At 35.8% G+C, this 24,782-nt stretch overlaps 1 protein-coding gene across 2 annotated transcripts in view; it reads right to left on the reverse strand.

The window, feature by feature from the left end:
• Nucleotides 1–4,499: 4,499 nt before the first annotated feature.
• RXFP1 (relaxin family peptide receptor 1) overlaps nt 4,500–24,782 on the reverse strand; it is a 59,060-nt gene continuing 38,777 nt past the window's right edge. The window contains exons 10-16 of one of the 2 annotated variants that reach the window (XM_068990336.1): nt 24,070–24,141; nt 20,680–20,751; nt 19,596–19,667; nt 17,549–17,778; nt 15,001–15,411; nt 13,800–14,018; nt 4,500–4,801 (exon numbers count right to left, since the gene is read on the reverse strand). In XM_068990336.1, the coding sequence (XP_068846437.1) occupies nt 4,500–4,801; nt 13,800–14,018; nt 15,001–15,411; nt 17,549–17,778; nt 19,596–19,667; nt 20,680–20,751; nt 24,070–24,141 (1,378 nt within the window). The remainder of the gene's footprint in view (nt 4,802–13,799; nt 14,019–15,000; nt 15,412–17,548; nt 17,779–19,595; nt 19,668–20,679; nt 20,752–24,069; nt 24,142–24,782) is intronic. The other variant, XM_068990337.1, reaches the window with a different exon arrangement.

The raw sequence follows: 24,782 nt of genomic DNA on the forward strand, positions 1-24,782 counted from the left end.
GTTTACGTTCTGCATTCGTTCTTTTGATCTGTTTGCTTCATCTCATGCTAAGATTCTCTGTAACTTTCCCTGGTTTAGCTGTATCATAAATGTGATCTGGACTACTTTGGTCTTTGTGTGTGTGAGTTCCTCTCCCTGGCTGCCCCATCCCCAACATATGTTTTTCTAAGGTAGAAAAATCATGTTAATTGATTTCTAATTTTATTGAATTGCCATTTGCTTGGGTTAACCCCCAATTTCAGGCAGTGAGCCTTCTGAGGACACTTAATTCCTCTCGCAAAACTCATAGCTGCTATTGTTTGGAGTCCACAGGCCCACAGCTCAGCTCTGCTCACAGTTTCTGTTGCCATGTGTGGTCCACAGAGAAGTTCATCTTATTTTCAAGAGTGACTGTAAAAAAATCATCCCTTTTTATATTTCTTTTTGCTCTGCTTCATGGGAGAGATGGGGAAGGAGGTCAAAATGTAAACATTTTATCTTACTTAAAGACAAAAAATTTTAAAACTTAGTAGTTCATTGCCAGACCTACATAAACCTCAGAGGACAACTTAATGTTCTGACTGATGTAAAATTTTAAGAGCCTCAAGAGGATGACGTCAGTAAAATGGAATTTTTAATATTAAAATAGTGTGTTTAGTTTCAAAAATTCTGAGAGTGAAATATACACCAAACAATGTTAGGTTTATAAACATTATTTCATGTAACCATATTAGCTCTTTGAGGAAAGTGATATTATTCCTATCTATAGAAAACAGGCCAAGGTGAAATAATTTGCCTGAGGGTCTCCAACACCAAAACTAATATGCCTGTCTATACTATGCCTTGCTACCTATCTCTTGGTTAACCTTATTAATATTCAAGGCTGTGATTTTACTTAGTTTCCCCATATGTGATAGTTTATGTGTCAACTTGACTGGATCACAGGGTACCCATATGTTTTGTCAAACATTAAGGGTGTTTGTGTGAGGGTGTTTTTGGGTGAGATTAACAATTCAGTTAGACTGAATAAAACAGATTGCCGTCCATAATGTGGGTGGGCCTCATGGAATCAGTAGAACCATGGATCTTCCTGCCTGATGACCTTTGAACTGGGCCATTGGCTTTTCCTGGTTCTACAGTAGCTTCTGGCCTTTGGACTTGAACTAGGATATTGGCTTTGCAGGTTTTTGGACTTGCCAGCTTCTGTAATCTCATGAGCCAATTCCTTATAATAAATCTCTGCATATGTAAATATATATATTTGTGTTGAAGGTACGACATTCTTCATGTAAAAAATGTATTTGTATTATTTCATGTAAGAATGGAGAAGGCAATGGCAACCCACTCCTGTATTCTTGCCTACAGAATTCTGTGGACGGAGGGGCCTGGTGGGCTGCTGTCCATGGGGTCGCATAGAGTCGGACGACCGAAGCAACTTAGCAGCAGCAGCAGCATATAAGAACAGAAAGGACTCAAATCTGGCTTCAGTAATGATGACGTATAGGTTTAGTTGCCCTGCAACATGTGGGGTCTTCCCAGTTCAGTTCAGTCGCTTAGTTGTGTCCGACTCTGCGACCCCATGAATCACAGCATGCCAGGCCTCCCTGTCCATCACCAACTCCCGGAGTTCACTCAAACTCACGTCCATCTAGTCGGTGATGCCATCCATCCATCTCATCCTCTGTCATCCCCTTCTCCTCCTGCCCACAATCCCTCCCGGCATCAGAGTCTTTTCCAATGAGGCAACTCTTCGCATGAGGTGGCCAAAGTATTGGAGTTTCAGCTTTAGCATCAGTCGTTCCAATGAATATTCAGGACTGATCTCCTTTCGAATGGACTGGTTGGATCTCCTTGCAGTCCAAGGGACTCTCAAGAGTCTTCTCCAACACCACAATTCTTTGGTGCTCAGCTTTCTTCACAGTCCAACTCTCACATCTATACATGACCACTGGAAAGATCACAGCCTTGACTAGACGGATCTTTGTTGGCTAAGTAATATCTCTTCAATATGCTATCTAGGTTGCTCATAACTTTCCTTCCAAGGAGTAAGCATCTTTAATTTCATGGCTGCAATCACTATCTGCAGTGATTTTGGAGGCCAAAAAATAAAGTCTGACACTGTTTCCACTGGTTCCCCATCTATTTCCCATGCAGCGATGGGACCAGATGCCATGATCTTTATTTTCTGAATGTTGAGCTTTAAGCCAACCTTTTCACTCTCCTCTTTCACTTTCATCAAGAGGCTCTTTAGCTCCTCTTCACTTTCTGCCATAAGCAGGGATCAAATCCATGCCCCCTGCATTGGCAGGTGGATTCTTAACCACTGGACCACCAGGTAAGCCCTTAGAACTTGTTTTTGCCCAAGAAGTTACCCTGTACTTCTCAGGTATTATCTCTCCAACCCCTCTACCCTGATAACCTCTGATCTACTTTCTGTCTGAATTTGCTTATTCTAGGTATTTCATGTAAGTGCAATCATATAGTTATTTCAACTTTTTGTGTCTGGCTTATTTCATATTCATTTTGTTCTAGCATGTGTCAGAATTCTTCCCTTTTTGTGGTTGAATAATATTCCATTGTGTGTGTACACCACATTTTGTTATCCGTTCATCTGTTGATGGGCATTTGGGTTGCTTCTATCTTTTTGCAACTATGAATAATGCTATGATGAGTATTTGCAAACAAGTATCTGAATCCTGTTTTCTTTTGGGTTTATACCCAAGAGTGAAATTGCTGTATCATATGGGAATTCTATGATAAACTTTTGTGGAACAACCAAATGATTTTCTACAGTGACTGCATCATTTTACATTCCCACCAGCAATGTAGGGGCTTCCCAGGTGGCTCAGTGGGTACAAAATCTGCCTGCAATTCAGGAGACTCAGGAAATGCAGGTTCGACCCCTGGGTCAGGAAGATCCCCTGGAGGAGAGCATGGCAACCCACTCTAGTAGTGTTGCCTGGAGAATTCCATGGACAGAGGAGCCTGGCAGGCTATAGTCCATAGGGTCACAAAGAGTCAGACATGACTGAGCATGCATGCACAAACAAAACCAGCAATGTAGAAAGGTTTCAATTGCAATATCCTGGCCAATGCTTGTTTTTTTCCATTTCTTTAAAAAAATTGTAACCTCCTAGTAGGCGTAGTGTTATCTTATAGTGGTTTTGATTTGTATTTTCCTAATGAGAAGTGATACTGGACATGTTTATTGGCCATTTGTATATCTTCTTTGAAGAAATATCTGTTTAAGTCCTTTGACCATTTGAAAAATTGAGTTGCTTGTCTTTTGTTGAGTTGTTAGAGTTCTTTATATATTTTGGACATTAAACCCTTCTCAGATATATGATTTGTAAAAATGTCCTTTCATTCTGGAAGGTTGTTTTCTCATTGTGTTTGTTTATGTTCTTTGATGCACAAAAGTTTTCGACTTAGGTGAAGTCCAGTTTATCCATTTTTTCCTTTTCTTACTCATGCTTTTCATGTTATATCTAAAAATCCACTGTCAAATCCAAGGTTTTGAAGATTCCCCATATATTTTCTTCCAAGTAATTTATGTTATGTTTATATCATTGATCTGTTTTGAGTAAATATTTATATATAGTATAAAGTAGGGGTCCAACTTCATTCTTTTTCATGGTAATATCCAGTTGTACTGGAATCATTTATTGATAAGACTGTTCTTTCTCCATTTGATTATCTTAGCATATCTGTTGAACATCAATTGACTGTAAATATGAGGGTTTTATTTCTGTACTCTCAGTTCTGTTCCACTTATCTCATTCTAGCTTTTCTGATTCATTCCTTTCCAATACTTTTATCACCTTTTTACAGTCTCATATAATGGTGCTCATTTAAAGCAAAAAGACAACTGGGCCGGAAATTGATAGAAAGGTGCTGTTTTGAGTTATCTTTTTTTCCATAGGAATAAATGTGTATTGCCTCTCAAGTGTATGAAGACTTGAAGAGAGGTAAAATGAGTTCTTAAAACAAAATATCTGTATTTTGCAAATAATGAGACATTTCCTCTGATGTTAGTGTATTGATTATTAGAAGACATTAAACTTTTATTTAAAAGTGTCCATGATCCTTATGTTTGCAAGACAGGCAAAGCTGTACCTTAAACTAAGAGTTGCAGGTGAACTTTGTATTAATATATTCTTGTAGCTATACAATTTAACATTGCAAGATTTTTTATTATTTGCTCCCAGGAATTTACCACAGTGCCATGCACGTAGTGGGTACTCAGTAAATGCATGCTAATAGAACAAATGAACCTTTCTGAAACATATTTCTCTTAATTTCCTATCCAAAATATGTACTAATACATACATATTATCAATATAGTTTATTTCCCTTTATATGGGCATCAATCATTTTGATTTCTCCCAAATAACCTCATGTTCTTCTAAGCGAATTGATTTTAGCCATTATTATAAATTATTTTGTGGCATTTAGTTTATACTCATAAATCCATTATGAAACATCTCACAGTATTCTGTGTAGAAATTGGTATCTGTCAGTTATGAATAGGAGTTGAGTTTAGTTGATTGAGAAATAAGTGATAATTCAGAGGAGTCTGCGAAAAGAACTGGCTCCATTAACTCAGAAGGCATCTCCTGCATGGGCCACATTTCTACCCAGATGAATGACGGGGCATATGTCTTCTGACTTCCTTTGCTGTCTATAGATCTTCTCTGTCTGTAGTTATACCAAAACTGATGGATCATTTCTTTGAATGGTCTTGTGGTAAGAGTATAGAGAATCGGGTTCAAAGCACTGTTGATAGGCAGAATAAAAATCACTACCCAAGATGTTATGGTACCTGGAAGAGAAAAATGAAATTCGTTGAGTTTCTGTGGATATTTACAAGGTATGTAAACATCTTTTCCTTAGTTCTCCCCTAGCTGTCTTTTTAGTCTTAATTTCCCGCCCCTGATGTCACATAATTAAATACCAAGTCTACATGTAGCTCCAGGATGTTTTTCCAGGGTGTTAGTATTTGAGGGGGTGCTGACATTTCACCCTGTATATTGTCACCCTGCTTATTTAACTTATATGCAGAATACATCATGTAAATTTTGGGCTGGATGAAGCACAAGCTGAAATCAAGATTGCCAGGAAAAATTCAATAACCTCAGATATGCAGATGACACCACCCTTATGGCAGGAAGTGAAGGACTAAAGAGCTCTTGATGAAGGTGAAAGAGGAGAGTGAAAAAGTTAGCTAAAAGCCCAACATTCAGAAAACTAAGAGCATGGCATCCGGTCCTATCACTTCATGGGAAATAGATGGGGAAACAGTGGAAACAGTGTCAGACTTCATTTTGGGGGGCTCCAAAATCACAGCAGATGGTGATTGCAGCCATGAAATTAAAAGACGCTTATTCCTTGGAATGAAAGTTATGACCAACCTAGACAGCATATTAAAAAGTGGAGACATTACTTAGCCAACAAAGATCCGTCTAGTCAAGGCTATGGTTTTTCCAGTAGTAATGTATGGATGTGAGAGTTGGACTATAAAGAAAGCTGAGCACCGAAGAATTGATACTTTTGAACTGTGGTGTTGGAGAAGACTCTTGAGAGTCCCTTGTACTTCAAGGAGATCCAACCAGTCCATCCTAAAGAAAATCAGTCCTGAATATTCATTGGAAGGACTGATGCTGAAGCTGAAACTTCAATAATTTGGCCACCTGACATGAAGAACTGACTCACTGGAAAAGACCCTAACACTGGGAAAGATTGAAAGCAGGAGGAGAAGGGGACGACCGAGGTTGAGATCGTTGGATGGCATCACTGATTCAATGGACATGAGTTTGAGTAGTCTCTGGGACTTGGTGATGGACATGAAAGCCTGGTTTGCTGCCATCCATGGGGTTGCAAAGAGTCAGACACAACTGAGTGACTGAACTGAACTGACATTTCAAGGAACAGTTTTCCAGCTAAGTAACCTCCTGAATACATCAACAAAAGAATTCTAGTAGCTAGAAATGTGTTGTTTTTTTTTTAACCAGGTGATTACATATTACTCTGATATGATTCAACTTTAGGAAAAACAATATTGTTTAGTATTTAAGTCATACTTTTGCAAGTGCTTTAATTATTAGGTAGTGCATGTAGTATTTCTTAGAATATATAGACTTATCCTTAATATATTTCTGCTATTTATTTGGTTTGAAAAACTGGTATGCATTTTTAGGCTTTTGACTAGATATTTATTTCAATAAAAACATCTTTGGCTAAACTTATCTTAAAATTACTGTAGTATATATGCAACTACCAAATACTCAGGTTTTCTTTATGATTTAATTTATGCTATGTTTCCTCTTTTACTTGTAAAATGTAAGGCACTATCACCACTAACCATGGGAAAAAGCAAAATTAAAATTGTATGTTTATAAATTTTTAAAGTGTGAGTGCATATTGCAATATGCCTACAGTTAACAGGATTTCATACATTTTTATTGTGGTAATTATATAAAACATAAAAATTTGCATTTTAACCATTTTTAAGTGTACAGTTCAGTGGCATTAACTACATTCAGATTGTTGTGAACCATCACCACCATCCATTTCCAAAGCTTTCTTGTGTTTCCACACTGAAACTCTGTGCCTTTATACAATAACCCCCCATACCTTCCTCCCCCCTAATCCCTGACAACAGCATTCACAAAATTTCTGTCTTTGTGAACTTGATTACACTAGTTACCTCATATAAGTGGAGTCATACAGTATTTGTCCTTTTGTGACTGGCTTGTTTCAATAGCATAATGTCTTCAGAATCTATCCATATTGTAGCATATATCAGAATTTCCTCCCTTTAAAGGCTGAATAATAATCCACTGTGTGTGGTTTAAGCATTCATCCAGTGATGGACACTTGGGTTGTTTCATTTCCACATTTTGGCTTCTGTGAATAATGCTGCCTTGCACTTGGGTGTATGAATGCATGGTTCCCTAATTTCAGTTCTGTTGGGTATATAATCAGAAGTAGAATTTCTGGGTCCCATGGGAATTCTATGTTTAATTTTTTGAGGAACCACCATAGTGTTTTCTATAGCAGCTGTGCCATTTTACTTTCCTACCAGTACAAGAGTTCTCATTTCTCTACATCCTCACCAGTACTTGTTATTTTCTGTTTTTGAGAACAACCATCCTAATGAGTGTGGTGCACCTTATTTTGAAATATCAAGAGTGCCTTATCATCATCTCTCACACTCTGGTAATGTTCCTTAAATTGCTATGTAGTCCAGGAATAAAAATTTCCTATGTTCTGGAAAAAATGAAGCAATTACTTGATAATCATATTGACCTGTGTTCCTTTCTGGTCATCTCAAGAATGGAATTATTAGAATTTCAACACACTGAAAGTAATTTATTTGAGCAATTAATACACTAGAGGATATCAATGGTAGATTGGGTGATACAGAAGAACTTGGAAGACAGAATAGTGTAAATCACCCAATTAGAATAGCAAGAAGAAAAAATAATTTTAAGAAATGAGGATAGTTTAAAGGACTTCTGAGACAAGTATGCAAATATTTGCATTATTAGGGGTCCCAGAAGGTGAAAAGAGACAGGAAGGGGGAAAATGTATTTGATTAAATAATGGCTGAAAATTTCCTTCACCTGAAGAAGGAATCAGATATACACATCCAGGAAGCACATAAAGTCCCAAACAAAATGAACTCAAAGAGATACACACTAAGGCATACAATAAGTAAAATGGCAGGAGTTAAACATACAGAGAGAATTTTAAAGGCAACAAGAGAAAGAAAAAGTTGCCTACAAGTTGATTTTTCAGAAGAAATTTGCAGGTCAGAAGTGGGTGGCATGATGTATTTAAAGTGCTGAAAGAAAAATACTTATAACCTGGTTATGTTATCATTCAGAATTGAAAGAGCACTAAAGAGCTTCCCAAGAAGAAAAAAATTTAAAAATTCATCACTACTAAGCCAGCCTCACAAGAACTGTCAAAGGGACTTTTACAAGTGAAAAAAAGAAGGCCATAATAAAAAATAATATATATGAGGAAAAAAATCTTATGGATACAGGTAAATATATAGAAAAGGCAGTGGATCAACTATTTTAAAGAACTAATATGAAGATTAAAAGACAAAAGTTGTAAAATAAACATCAAGTATAACTTAAATAGCTAATGCTGTAAAATAGACATCAAAATGAAACTTCACAGGGAAATAATAAAATGTAGAATAAAAAGTATATATATGTGCATGTGTATATATACATACATACATATATATATATATAGGAAACTATAAACCATAAACCAACAACAGATACACACACACACACACACAAAAAAAAAAAAAAACAAAGGGAAAGGAATCCAAACGTAACACTAAAGAAAATTAAGGATAGATGCTAAAGACAAAAAGGAAAACTATAAAAACAACCAGAAAACAAGTAGCAAAATGGCAATAAGTACATAACTATGAATAATCACTTTAAATGTAAATAGACTAAATGCTCCAGAAGAAAGACATAGGGTGACTGAATGGATGAAAAAATAAGCACCATCTGTATGCTATCTACAAGAGAGCCACTTCAGAACAAAGAGTCACACATACTGAAAATAAGAGATGGAAAAAGACATTCCATGTAGATGAAAAGAAAGCTGGGTTATCAATATACATATCAGACAACATAGACTTTAAAGAGAAGTCTGAAGCCAAAGACAAAGAAGGGCACCTATATAATGAAAAAGGGTAAACCCAAGAAAAGGATATAACATTTGTAAACACATATGTACCTAACACAGAAGCACCTAAATATATAAAGCAAATATTATCAGACATAAAGGGAGAAACTGACAGTATTACAAGATAGTAAGAGACATTAATACCCCACTCACATCAATGGCTATATCATCCAGACAGAAAATCAATAAGGAAACAGTGGCTTTAAGAAACACATTATATCAGATGGACTTAATAAATATCTACAGAATATTCCATTAAAAACAGAAGATTAATAATCTCAAATATGCAAATAACCTTTTCTAGGATAAATCACATGCTAGGCCACAAAACAAGTCTTCATAAATTTAGTAAGACTGAAATCATATCAAGCATCTTTTCCAACCACAATAGTATGAAACTAGAAACCAGTTACAGGAAGAAACTGGAAAAACACAAATGTATAGATTAAACAACATGCTGCTAAAAACCTAATGGGTCAACAAAGAAATCAAAGAGGAAATAAAAATATCTTAAGATGAATGAAAATAGAAACACAACCCTACAGAATGCATGGACTACAGCAAATGCAGTTCTAAGAGGAAAGTTTATAGGGATTCATCACCACCTCAAGAAATAAAAAAATCCAAATAGACAACCTAACTTTCTAATTAAAGGAACTAGAAAAAGAACAAACATAGGTCTAAGTTCATAGAAAGAAGGAAGTAATAAAGATCAGAGAAGAAATAAATGAAATAGAGACTAAAAACAATAGAAAAGAACAGTGAAATTAAGAGTTTGTTTTTGAAAAAAATATTGATAGATCTTTAGCCAGACTCATCAACAAAAAAGAGAGGACTCAAAACGGATAAAATTAGAAATGACAAAGTAGTTACAATTGATATCATATAAGTACAAACAATCATCAGAGAAGACTACAAACAGTTATATGCCAACATATTGGGCCATCTACAAGAAATGGATACATTCTTAGAAACATAAAATCTTATAAGAGTGAATCAGGAAAAATATGGAAAAAGGTATTCCGTACAAATGGAAATCAAAAGAAAGCCAGAGTAATAATATTCATATCAGACAAATAACTTTAAAATGAAGACTATTACAAGCAACAAAGACTCTTACTACCTAATAATGAAAGGATCAAATCAAGAAGAACATAGAACAATTATACATACATATGCATCCAATATAGAACCATCTAAATATATAAGGTAAATATTAATGAACATAAAGGCAGAAATCATTAGTAACACAATAATAGTAGGGGATTTTAAAATCTTATATCAATGAGCAGATCATTCAGACAGAAAATCAATATGGAAACACTGGCCACAAAATGAGCCTCAGTAAATTTAAGAACACTGAAGTCATATCAAGTATCTTTTCTGACTATGATGCTATGAGACTAGAAATCAACTATAAGAAAAAACCTGCAAAAAGCACGTGGAGGCTAAACAATGTGCTACTAAACAACCAACAGATCGCTGAAGAAATCAAAGAGGAAGTAAGTAAAAAAAAATACCCAGAGACAAATGTAAATGAAAACAGATGATCTAAAATCTCTGGGATGCATCAAAAGCAGCTCTAAGAGGATAGGTTATATCAATACAAGCTTTGTTGTTGTTTAGTCGCTAAGTTGTATCTGACTCTTTGTGACCCCATGAACTGTAGCCTGCCAGGCTATTGAAGTGGGTTGCCATTTCCTTCTCCAGAGGATCTTCCTGACCAAGGGATTGAACTCATGTCTCCTACATTAGCAGTTTCTTTACCACTGATCCACCTGGGAAGCCCAGCAATACAAGCTTACCTCAGGAAATAAGAAAAATCTTAAATAAACAACCTAACCTTACACCTACAGGATCTATGGAAAAAAGAACAAACAAAATTCAAAATTAGTAGAAGGAAATGAATCATAAAAAACAGAGCAGAAATAAGTGAAATAGAGACTAAATATACAATAGAGAAGATCAATGAAACTAAAATCTGGTTCTTGGAAAAGATAAACACAATTGGTAATTCTTAACCTGACTCATAAAAAAAACAAAGAAGAGGGTCCAAATCAACAAAATCAGAAATGAAAAAGAAGTTACAACTGACATCATAGAAATACAAAGATCATAAAACAGACAACCTAAAAGAAATGGACAAATACTTAGAAAGGTACAATCTCTCAAGACTGAACTAGGAAGGAAAAGAAAATAACAGACCAATTACAAGTACTGAAATTGAATCTGTGATTAAAAACTCCTAACAAAAGTCCAGGACCAGATGTATATTTTTATATACCAATTATGAACTATCAGTAGTCAAGAAAACCATCCCACTTACACTTAAATCAAAAAGGATAAAATACCTAGGAATAATCTAACAATGAAGTGAAAGACCTGTATTCTGAAAACTGTAAGACACTGATGAAAAAAAATGAAAATAATACAAGTACACGGAAAGATTTACCATTTTCATGGATTGGAAGAATTAATATTGTCAAAATGTCCATACTACTCAGTTCAATCTATAGATTCAATGCAATTCCTATCCAAATACCCATGACATTTTTCAGAGAACTAGAACAAAGAATACTGAAATTTGTATGGAAGCACAAAAGATCCCAAATAGCTAAAGCAATCTTGAGAAAGAGGAACAGAAGTGGAAGTATCATACTTGATGATTTCCGACTATACTACAAAGCTACCATAATCAAAACAGCATGAGGACTTTCCTGGTACTACAGTGATTAAGAATCTACCTGCTGGGACTTCCCTGATGGTCCATTGGTTAAGATTCTGAGCTCCCAATGCAGTGGGCCCAGGAATTAGATCCCACATGCTGCAACCAAGAGTTTGCATGCTGCGCTAGGACTTGGCACAGACAAATAAATAAAAAAAATATAAAAGAATCTACCTGCCAAGGCAGGGGACATTTTTTTCAATTCCTAGTCGAGGAACTAAGATCCCACATGCCATGGAACAGCTAAGCCCATGCACCACAATTACTAAGCCTGCATGCTGCAACTACTGAAGCCTGCATGCCCTAGAGCCCATGCTCCACAACACAGAAGCCGCTTCAATGAGAAGAAGTCTATGCACTAGAGAGAGTCCCTGTTCATTGCAACTAGAGAAAGCCCATGCACAACAATGCAGAGCCCGGGCATGAAAAGCCCATGCACTACAACAAGGACCCGGAAAAGCCAAAAATAAATAGATAATTAAAAAAAAAAAACGGTATGGCACTAGCACAAAACAAAGACACAGTCAATGGAACAGAATAGAGAGCCCCAAAATAAACCCACACATTTATGGTTAGCTAATGTATGACAAAGGAGGCAAGAATATACAATGTGAAAAAGGCAGTCTCTGCAATAAGTGATTGTTGGGAAAGGTGCACAGCTGCACTGAAAAGAGTAAAAGTAGAACATTACACCTTATACAAAAATAAATTCAAAATGGATTAAAACCTTAAATATCAGACCTAAAGCCGTAAAACTAGAAGAAAACATATGCAGTAGACTCTCTGACATTAGTGTTAGCAATATTTTTTGGTTTCTATTTCCTCAGCCAAGGGAAACAAAAAATTAATGAATGAGACCTGATTAAACTAAAAAGCTTTTGCACAGCAAAAGAAGCTGTTAACAAAATAAAAGACAACTACTGAATGGGAGAAGATACTTGCAAAAGACGTGACTGATGAGGGGTAATATCCAAGATACATAAAGAACAAATACAACTCAATATAAAAAAAATCTGTTTAAAAAAATAGGAAGAAGACCTGAGTAGTCGTTTTTCCAAAAAAGACATGGATGGTCAACAGGCACATGAAAAAATGCTCAACAACACTAATCCTTAGAGAAACGCAAATCAAAACCACTATGAGATATCACCCCACACCTGTCAGTGTGGCTATCACCCAAAAGACAAGAAATAACAAATGTTGGTAAGGATGTGGAGCAAAGGAAACCCTTGTACACTGTTGATAGGAATATAAATTGGTGTAGCCACAATGTAAAATAGCATGGAAGTTCCTCAAAAAATTAAAAATAGAACTACTATACAATCCAGTGATTCCACTCCTTGGTATATATCCAAAGAAAGTGAAAATGCTAATCCAAAAAGATATATATATCCCAATGTTCATTCCAATGCTGTTCTCAATAGACATATGGAAGCAACCTAAAAGGCCATTGACAGATGAATGAATAAAAAAGATGTGGTATATAAACACAATGGAATGTTACTCAAGCTTAATAAAAAAAAGAATTAAATCTTGCCATTTGTAACAACGTGGATGGCCCTGGAGGGTATTAGGCATAGTGCAATAAGTCAGACAGAGAAAAACAAATACTGTATGTTTTCACTTATATGTTGAATCTAAAAAACAAAACAAGCAAACAAATATATCAAAACAAAAACAGACTCATGGATACAGAGAATAAACTAGTGGTAACCACAGAGGAGATGGCTGGGGGTAGGAAAAAATAGGTGAATGATATTAAAAGGTATGAACTACCAGCTTTAAAATAAATAAGTCACAGAGATGTAGGTAATATAGTCAGTATTTTATGTTTACTTTGAATGTTGTGTAATCTATAAAAATACTGAATTGCTATGTCATACACCTGAAACTAATGTAATATTGTAAGTTAACTACACTTTAACACATTGAAAATTTTAAAAAGAAAACTATTTAATTTAAGAAAGTGTTAGTCACTCAGTCATGTCCAGTTCTTTGTGGCCCCATGGATTGAAGCTCGCCTGGCCCCTCTGTCCGTGGAATTCTCCAGGCAAGAATACTGGAATGGGTGGCCATTCCCTTCTCCAGGGGATCTTCCTAACCCAGGAATTGAACCCAGGTCTCACTTCATTTAAGAAAAGAACTTAATTTACAAGTAAATAACATTAATCTAAAAATAAAAGGAAATCGCTTAGGAAAAAAAGAACTAAGCAACTTCCTCCGAGTAAACATTTGATCAATGAACAGCGTTTTAACTACATGTAACTCTGACTTACGATTCTTGAAATGAGTAACTGTTAGGGATCTTAATACTCTTTCTAGAGGAACTCTGTAGAAACAGGTTTATTATATCATTATAGGAAGAAAAAATTTGTACCTGGTATTTCTACCTGAAGCAATGAGAGAAATTTCAGTATAAAGATGGGTATCCAGCATAATGCATCAGTAAATACAATAAAGAAAAACCGTTTGGCAAGGATCATCTCTTTTCTAACTTGATTCTGTACTTCATTTGCTGTTATGGCACTTTGATGGATGCTGTAAAACATACTTCCGTAGGAAAAAACTATGATGAGAAATGCTGCCAAGTTAATACCTGTTAAGAACACATAGATTATTATTAATATGAGCATTCTTTCAAAACAAACATACCTTTAGCAGTTATTATAAAGGAGAAGGCAAAGACCACAATGTGCTTTTTGTTCTTTATAAGAATTACTAAAGTGCAAAAATCATGAATTAAAAAATTTAAATATTGTTGGAGTTATAAGAATGATGCAATGTTTAATTTTAAAATGACATATTAAAATTAGATTTCAGTGATTATAGTGATTCAGTGAATATCCTGGGATTATTAAATTAATCTGTCTATTCTTTTTGTAATTCAGTTACATACTTTGAGAATATTTTTTCAAAAGGAAACATTTGTCTACTCCCAAGCCAAAGACCTGTGTTGCTACTTTGACTCTATTATAAATGCAAAGAGTTGGAATATATTTTGCTTAGTATCATTAGGGTGAATGCATGAAATGCAAGTGTTTAAAGTCTTATCTTTTATTAAAGTGCATCATATGTGAATTAATATGATAAAGTGGTAATTTAGAAAAAAATTCCCTTTAGGGAGTTTTGATAAAATCCACCCCCAGTGTCCATTCTGGCTAGAAGATCTGAAATTAAAATAAATATTAAAAGACATAAATTGTGACATTTTAACATTTAAATAAAGGGGCTTTTAAAAAATACTCATTTTAAGTCTTGAATCTGCTACAGTATTTTTTTCTGTTTTTTTTTGGCTGAAAGACATGTGGGATCTTAGTTCCCTGAATAAGGATTGATTTTGTTTTTGCTATTCTTTTTGTTTCATTTTTGGATGGCAACACACAACATGTAAGATCTTAGTTCCCTTATCAAGGATCAAACCCACATCTCCTGAATTGCAAAGCAGATTCTTAACCAGTGGACCACCAGGGAAGTCCCTCCAGCCAGGGACTGAAACTGCACCCTTTATATTGGAAAGGGAAATCTTAACCACTGGACTGCCAAGTCCTTGAAAAGGCTTTTAATATAGAATTTCTTACCAAGAAAAATTGCCACTGAATAAATCTGGGCTCCAGTACTTTCTGCATCTTCTGAATGAAGAGGGAAACATACTCCGTTGGTGCCATAGTAGTTTTTGAAAAATTCCTTATTGCTCAGTGGAATGAAAGCCACGATAACCCCAATAATCCAAATAAGAATCAAAATTGTAATGGTTCTGCATTTTCCAGGTCTTAAACATCTAAAAGGATACACAATGCAGATATATTTTTCCAGTGTCAGAAATGTTAAAAGTAATACAGATACTTCTGTGGACAGAATGGCCAGGGACCCCAGAAGCTGACAATGAGTGCTCTCCATCCATAGCTGCGCATGTTTATTGTATTCTCCTCGAAACTTCAGGTCAAAGGCTCCGATCACAAATAAATAGATTCCCATCAAGCAGTCGGCACCTGCAGGAACCAGTAAATTTAACAAATGTAGAGAAATAAATAGGTGAAATGGAATTATCATTAAACAGTAATATTTTTAACATTAGCCCCAAATAGACAAGTGTCTCTATCTTGGGGGGAGGTAAGATGTATTCTAAGAATTCATTTATGCGTGAGGACCATTTCATCAACTCTCTCTGATAACGCTTACAGCATCCTCTGCAGCTAAATATGTAAGCATGTCACTGCTTTTATCTAACACACAGGTCTGTAAGAGCAGGGATCTTATCTGTTTTGTTTTCCTTCTTAGTCCCACCACCTAGAAATGCTGAATAAATGAGTAAAATGCAAATATGTTCTGCATTCAGTTATGGACAAGATAGGGGTATTATAATTTGGTTCATTTCTTCCACTGAAATTCTCCCAGTTTAAGAAGTTAAGTCATTCAAAATCCCAGAGAAAGTATTTCAGAAGCTGCTATGATAGAGTAATGACTATGAATTTTGAGGTCTATAATTTAGAAGATATGAATAATTATGAAGTGCTCTGTAGTTAGTATAATTTTAAGGGGCTTAAATGTCTTATCCAGAGGTGGTCTAAGCAAAACTATTCTGATTCTTTTTTCCCATGTTAACATCTTTCTCTGTCTCTTTTCAGACTCCTCCAAATCAGTTGTTCATGTGATACATTTCTTGATGTATTTTCTAAGTAAATATTGCATATCATAAAGAGATTTTTTTTTACTGCGCAAGCATTCTACACAATGATCCTAAAATCACAGTATGAATCAAAAGACTAGCCTTAATCTTTAAACACTGAGGTTATATTCTAGCCTTTACCAGGGAATTGAGTGAACTCAAAATTTTATAGTTAGCAATACAAAGTAGTTAATTTCTGTTTCTTAGGCGGTTTGCAATGAAAAAACGGTTCAGCCTTAGACTTTGAATGAGTGTAGGGGTAAGACATAGCACAGCACTCATAAAAAGTAGGATGCCATGTAGACGGACATTTGCTTGAGGGAGTATGGGTGAATTATACACCACTTGACCCAGATTATAAGCAACCAGAACACTAGTTTCTTGCTTTTATTTCTTTTTAAAAATATTCATTTAACATACTACCTTGCAATCACGTTTCAACAACTTGAAAAAATTTAATACTACTTAAAACACTTTCTTATTTAAATATTTCAAATTATGAATGGAAAAGATGTTAGAAGCTCAGAGACCAGAAGAACAATAATGTCTGAACTGTCTTAGTGTCTTTGAACTGGAGGCGCACACAAAAAATAAACAGAGCTCTGGGTGTGAAAATGTGACGATGAAAGGTTTCAAGGTTATTCATAGTAAAAAATTTTACATGCTTTCAAAAAATACTACACTGGCTTCCCTGGTGGCTCGGCTGGTAGAGAATCTATCTATAAATCAGGCGACCCGTGTTCGATTCCTGGGTCAGGAAGATCCCCCGGAGAAGGAAGTGGCAACCAACTCTAGTATTCTTGCCTGGAGAATCCTATGGACAGAGGAGACTGGCGGCTACAGTCCATGAGGTCACAGAGTCGCACACAACTGAGCGACTAACTCACAAAATATTATACTTTTAGAGAAGAAAGTGAATGAACAAACGCTTCCTTATCAGACAAAATTAATGAATGAGAGCTTCATTAATCTGTGTAAGGTGACTGAGTTTTCTTACTTTAAAAACTTTCTTATCACTTTACTTTCATGTAGCATTTCATCTCGGAGAAGGCAATGGCACCCCACTCCAGTACTCTTGCCTGGAAAATCCCATGGGCGGAGGAGCCTGGTAGGCTGCAGTCCATGGGCTCACGAAGAGTCGGACATGACTGAGTGACTTCACTTTCACTTTTCACTTTCATGCATTGGAGAAGGAAATGGCAACCCACTCCAGTATTCTTGCCTAGAGAATCCCAGAGACAGAGGAGCCTAGTGGGCTGCCGTCTACGAGGTCGCACAGAGTCGGACACGACTGAAGCGACTTAGCGGCAGCATTTAATTGAATGCTTAGAAAACAGCTAAGCAAAGGGGAGAAAATTTTAACACCCTGTGATTCTAGTACTCTGGTTACTTATTTTCTAATGGTAACACTTTTATATATTTCAAAACTTGTAGTTCCTCTTCAGCCAGGAAATACTCACAGCAGAGAGAAATGATTGACATGGCATGCAGCTTGTTTTCAGACCTGATATAAGGTCGCATACAGATGACAAAGATGTTTCCAAAGCACGTAACTGCAGACACAACCCAGACGAACACTCTCTGAATAATGCTCGCCAAGAGATCCTCTAAAGATGAGAGTCCGTCAGTGTTTGGTTTACAAATGCGAACATGCGGTGCATAGCCACAGTATTGAAATCTCTTAAAATAGCTGTTGTGCAAAGAGAAGGGAAAATAAGACTTTAAACTGAAATGTCACTCTACCTTAGTATCTATTTTCTCCATTTCCTCTGTAAAAAGAAAACATCTTAATATCAGTCTCAGAGGAATAAAAGTAAAACATTAAGGACACTAAAGTTTTATTAAGAAACTTGTTTAATTAAAGAATGGGTGGGAGCAGTAAATGGGCATAATGAACAGACAAGCATTAGACATATTTTAGAATATAAATCAATTGTTGTCATGTGATCAAGATAATACACTGAAGGAAACTGTTACTGGGTTTTCAGTGCTTGGTACATAGCTCCTGTGTTGCTGCAATTGATTTTGCTTTTTCACACCTGGGGGAAGAGAGTTAAAGGCTTTGTCCTCTGTGTGGCTATGACTTTTCTGTTATAGACATTGTATAATAGGTAACTAATTGCTAACACGTTTATTCTCACACTAGATTTTGGTACATGATAAGGTGTTGGATAAATATTTGTTGACTGAATTCTTTCATCAGTAGAGAGACCTCCCTTGTTAATAAGAGACACCACTTGGATAATCAGTTGTGTACTACCAACACCCACACCATTTATTGAGCATTTTCGAAGTATAACTTCTCAAATCAGGAATAACTTCTTAAATCAGCTCAATGAGGTTGGTGTTGCTATCACTGTATGAGGAGATGAATCTTCAATGGAGGCAAATTATCTGCTAGGAAACTTTCTACTAAGTCCAGAAATTTAGTATTCAAATTAGATCCATTAGCCCCTAAAGCCATGCACTCTGGCAAAAAGTATAAATGATCTGTATAGTATAAAAAGCTGTAGTAATACAAGATAAAAACTTGACAATTACAGTCTATAGTCCTGTTGTTTAACTCTTGCTGCCTGGATCCCAGGATCTGCTCAATTCAAGTCTAGTTCTTGAGTTGTTTCTTGGGTTTTATGAGTTACACCAATTTCTTTCAATAAACTCTGCTTTGATAAATTTTGTCAGAGTGCTTTATATTGTGTGTAACCAAGAAAACTTTTATAAACACGCCCTGAGGAATTATGGAAAAAAAAATCAGTGCCCTCTGTTAGATTTAAAATACAAGCAAGATTACAGAGTGGTTGTGGCTGCCATGACACTTTCTAAATTATTGAGAATTAATTGCCTTGGCAAGGAGATCACCTTAATATTGCGTGTGTGTGTATTATATATACATATATATATATATATATATATACTGCTATATACTACATTCAACTAAAGAAAATGTTTCTAAAGCATGTAATGATGGCATGATGGGACATGATGTCTGAATAAAAGATTTTTCAGAGTTTGCCATTTTATCCATACACCCTTGCTCCATCATGTACTGACACTGTGGGCAATTTTCACTGAGGAGGCTTTCTCTCTTCCTTCCTCCATTTACATGAATTATTTACAATTGTTTGATGTTGTTTATGTGACTTCCTACTTTTTCACCTGGTTGCATTTATGCCATGTGCACCAGGTGCTAGCTTAGTGGACAATCATGACTATCTGTGAATGTCACGAGAGGTCATTAGAGCTTACAAGCCTGAGTGGGTTCCCTCCACACTTCTGTTTTCTGACACTCAAACAAATCTCATTTTATTTTCTCAGACCAAATCATGGACAACTAAAAATCACCTCACCTTATATCTATGCTTTAAAAGTTAGTTAGTGTTTAGGCAAATTAGTCAGTAGAAAATGTTAATAAATTGGATGTGCTGCATATGGGGGTATTGGCACAATACAGGTGGAAACCTAAGAGGTTAAAAATCAAGGTGAAGAACAAGAAAAACATCTGCTTACATGTAGGAGAGATTCATGAGAGGTCTAAACATCCTTTGTTGGATATTAGAAATTTCAATTCCATCTAGGCTGCTAAAATATCAAATTATCAAAAAACATATGTTATGCAGGGTATAATGAGCTTTTGTGAAAGACAGTTTAATATACAATTATTTAACACTTATTCTGAACTAAAAATTCATACTTAGCCATCCCTGGGCACCTTCCCAGTTCCTTTCATTGCATGAAAGATTTTTAAAATTCTATAGTGCTTTACAATTTTCCAAAGTTTCACACATATGATTTCATGTGATCCCATAATAACCCTTTCTTCCCCCAATGCCTTTTTGATTCTGCTATTTATATACAATATAATTACTTATATTTATATTGATTCTATATCTTTCCTATTTCAATTTTTGGCTTCTAATAGATTGTGGCATGATGCTTTTTTCATAGTAACTACTCAACAGATATGTGTGAAATAAATGAATAAACATTGCCTTTTGATGATATTGCAGTTGCAGAGAGGGGCATCTTACATTCTTGAAATGTTTCTAATAATTCTTTAATAACTTTTTTCTAATAAAGTGACATTTTACTGAGGGAACACTTAAAAGAACTGAAACACACTTTCTTAAGGCAATTCATAGAACTAACATAATTTAGGTTTAACACCACACATAATGTGTGTGTGTTTGTGTGTGTGTGTGGATTTATATAATCTAGAACATTCTATTTTGGGATAACAATAGTTATAATAAACTCTTAGATACCCCCAGTGCTAATGAAGGAATAAATATGTATAGATGCCTTCAGAGAATCAAAACAAAGAATCCAATATAAGCTCCAGGTGATTATAGAAACATAGAAAGTGATTAATTATTATCTAATTTTTAGCTCATAAATATGAAAGATTAAACTAATAGCCATATGTTTGTTTATAGCTCAGCAAGTACTCACATGGTTTCTGTAGAGTTTAACTAACATCCCAGATAAAGCTTCTGATTCAAGACTCTATTAATCTTATTTTATAGAATTTATTAGCTATTAGTACATAAGTAAAAAATGTATCATAAAACTATCCCCATAGGTGTATACTTACAGAGACTTGAGTTTGACAAGATTATCAAATTGGTTGGCTTGAATTGTCTGGATTGGGTTATAGGAAAGATTCCTGTTTAAAAACAAACAAACAAACAAAAACAACAGCAGCAATTGGTCATTTCTAGAAAGGATTTGAGTAAAGAGGAAGTATACCTGTTGACTGAGGGTTGCTTGTAAACATTAGCAAAAAGGTACATCAATGGCACTTGTACCATAGGACTTATTAGACATTCAAATGGATTAATGTAGATAGAACTCTTAGAACCATGTGTGGCTCTCAATAAGTGTCTTGGTGACAGCGAAAAGCTAAGACCACATGATTATGAAGGTGGGGTGGTCCAGGATGGTCCCACCAGGGAACCGGCAGACTTCCCACACGGAAGCCACACCACTTCAGATTTTGCCTATCATCAGGTGTGATTTAAATAAAAGAAAAAAAGTCTCATTTAGTCAAAATTTGAATTAATGAAACCATATTGAATGCTTTTTACAATAAATCATGTGGCAAATAGTGGCATATTGCGTTAGCAAGCTATGAGGCATGAAGTGAAAAGTAAATGGCTTTATGGCTAGGAACAAAGAGATGAAGATAGTGCTAGAAGTTCTATCCAGAGGGATTAGGCAAGAAATAAAATAAACGGCATCCAAATTGAGAAGTGAGAAGTAAAATTATCTCTGTTTACAGATGACGTTTTATGTGTGAAAAGTGAAAGTGTTAGTTGCTCAGTGGTGTCAGACTCTTTGTGATCCCACGGACTGTAGCCCACCAGGCTCGTCTGTCCGTGGAATTCTCCAGGCAAGAATACTGGAGTGGGTAGCCACTTCCTTCTCCAGGGTATCTTTTCAACCCAGGTCTTCTGCATTGCAGGCAGATTCTTTATCATCTAAGCCACCAGGAAAGCCCATTTTATGTGTATAAAACCTTAACGATTTCACACACACACACAACTGTTGGAACTAATAAACAAACTCAACTAAACTGCTAAATACAAAATGAATGCACAGTAATCAGACAATGATGAATAATCAAATGCATTTCTATGCATCAACCATGAGCAATCCAGGAAGAGAATTAAGAAAATAATTTAATTTACAACAGCATCAGAAGAATACTTAGGAATAAACTGAATAGAGGCTTTCCTGGTAGTCCAGAAGCTGGGAATCTGCTTGCCAATGTAGGCAACATGGATTTGATTCCTGATTCAGGATGATACCACATGCTACGGAACAACTAAGCCCATGCCCCACAACTACTGTGCCACGAGAGAAGCTACCGAAATGAGAAGCCTCCACACTGCAATGAAGAGTGGCCTCTGCTTGCCATAATCAGAGAAAGCTTATGTAGCAACGGAGACCCAGTGCAGCCAAAAAGCCCCAATAATCTGAATAAAGGTGAAAGGCTTGCACTGTGAAAACAAAATATTGTTGAAAGAAATTAGACACCGATAAATGGAAAGACATTCTGTGTTTGGGGACTGGAAGATTTAAAATCATTAAGATGGCAATACTACCCAAAGCAATCTAAAGATTCAGTGCAATGCCTATCAAGAGCCCAGTGACGGTTTTTCTGAATAAATAGAAAGATCCATCTTAAAATTCGTTTGGAATCTCAAGGGAACCTGAATAAGCCTTGAAAAAGAAGGACAAAGTTGGAGGTCTTACTTTCTGACTCAAAACTTACTACAAAGCTACAGTAATCAGTAATCATATGGTGCTGGCATAAAGACAGTTTTATAGGATGATGCAATAGAATGGAGAGCCCAGGAACAAACTTTTGTATGTATGGTCAAATAATTTTTAACACATGCCAAGACCTTTCAATGGGGAAAGGACAAACTTCTTAACAAATGGTTCTGGGAAAACCAGATAGATGTCCACATACCAAAAAAAAAAAAAAAAAAAAAGAGCTTAGACCCTTAGCTTCCACAATGTACAAAATTAACTCAAAATGGATCTAAGTCCTAAATATAAAGGCTAAAACTATAAAACTCTTAGAAGAAATCATAAGAGAAAAACTTCATGACATTGGATTAGGGAGTGATTTCTTGTATATGTGATACCAAAAACATAGGTAACAATAGAAAAAAATATAAGAATTGGACTACATCTAAATCTAAAACTTTTGTGCATCAGAAAACACTATCAGCAGAGTGCAAAGGCAACCTACAGACTAGGAGAATGTATTTGTAAATCATATATCTGAAATTATTTACTATCTAAAATATATATGATCTAACAACTTAACAGGGGTTCCCAGGTGGTACTCGAGGTAAAGGACCCACCTGCCGATGAGGGAGACATAAGATACGCAGGTTTGAACTCTGGGTCAGGAAGATCCCTGGAGGGCAAGGCAACCCACTCCAGTATTCTTACCTAGAGAATCCCATGGACAGACAGGCCTGGTACACTGCATTCCATAAGGTCGCAAAGAGTAGGACATGACTGAAGTGACTCAGCATGCATACACAGCTACAATCCAATTTAAAAATGAGTAAAGGACCTGAATAGATATTTTCCAAAGAAGATGTGCAAATGACTGATAAGCACATGAAAAGATGCCCAACATCATTAATCTTTAGAGAAATGCAAATCAAAAGCACAATGAAACACCATGTCACATCCATTAGGTTGGCTATTATTAAAAAAAATACAAGATTACAAGTGCTGTTGAAAATGTGGAGAAATTAGAATCTTTGTGCAGTTAGTGAGAATGTAAAATAATGCAGCCACTATAGAAAAGAGCATGATGTTTCCTCAAAAAATTAAAAATAGAGTTACCATATGATCCAGTAATACTATTTCTGGGGCTATATACCCCAAAGAATTGAAAGCAAGTTCTTTAACAGATATTTACACACCCATGTTCATAGCAGCCCTACTCATAACACTAAAAGGTGGAAACAACCCAAGTGTCCATCAATGGAAAAATGGATAAATACAATGTGGTACTTACACACAGTGGGTTGCTAATATGGATGATAATGTTCAGAAATTCTGACACAGGCTACAGCATGGATGAAACTTGAAGACATTAGGCTAAGTTAAATTAGCCAGTTGTAAAAGAACAAGGTATGTATGATTCTACCTATATGAGGTTCCTAGAGATACCAAATTCATAGAAACCAAACAGTGATAGAGGTTGGCTGGGGAGGGGTGTCAATGGGGAGTTAGTGTTTAATAGGTATGGAGCTTCAGTTTGGAAAGCAGGACAAGTTCCAGAAATGGATGGTGGTGATCGTTATACAACAGCGTGAATGAAGTTGATACCACTGAACTGTACACTTAAAAATGGTTAAAATGGTAAACACACATACTGATGTGTATTTTAATGGCAATTTTAGAAAATGAAACAAATTAAAAATAAAGATAAAATTCATATCAGTCTTACAGTTGTGAGAGCTCCTTCAGATTCTTAAAGATATGTGGAGAAAGATTTTCAATCTTATTGCTTCCTAAATCCCTAGGGAAATAATTGCAAACATGTCATGTTATTTTCTTAAGACTTTATCCATACTTCTGTGGTTTATTAGAAAACCATTATACAACTTTCAAACAATGCTACTAGTGAAGTTATATTAATTGGTGATGGTGGTTTAGTTGCTAAGTTGTGTCCGACTCTTGCGACGCCATGGGCTGTAGCCCACCAGGCTCCTCTGTCCATGGGATTTTCCAGGCAAGAGTGCTGAAGTGCGTTGCCATTTCCTTCTCCAGGGAATCTTCCCGACCCAGGGATGGAACCCGGGCCTCCTGCACTGCAGGCTGATTCTTTACCGACTGAGCCACCAGGAAATTAACAGAAGTCAAAACTTTAAAAAGGGAATGAATAATATCGTATGTGAAACAAATCACCAGTCCAGGTTCGATGCATGATACTGGATGCTTGGGGCTGGTGCACTGAGACGACCCAGCGGGATGGTATGGGGAGGGAGGAGGGAGTGGGGCTCAGGATGGGGAACATGTGTATACCTGTGGCGGATTCATGTTGATGTATGGCAAAACCAATACAATATTGTAAAGTAATTAACCTCCAATTAAAATAAATAAATTTATATTAAAAAAACAAAATAAAAAAAGGGAATGAAATGTAAAAGATAAAAATAT

Source organism: Capricornis sumatraensis, chromosome 17 (assembly GCF_032405125.1).
Source record: "Capricornis sumatraensis isolate serow.1 chromosome 17, serow.2, whole genome shotgun sequence".
Classification (NCBI taxonomy): domain Eukaryota; kingdom Metazoa; phylum Chordata; class Mammalia; order Artiodactyla; family Bovidae; genus Capricornis; species Capricornis sumatraensis.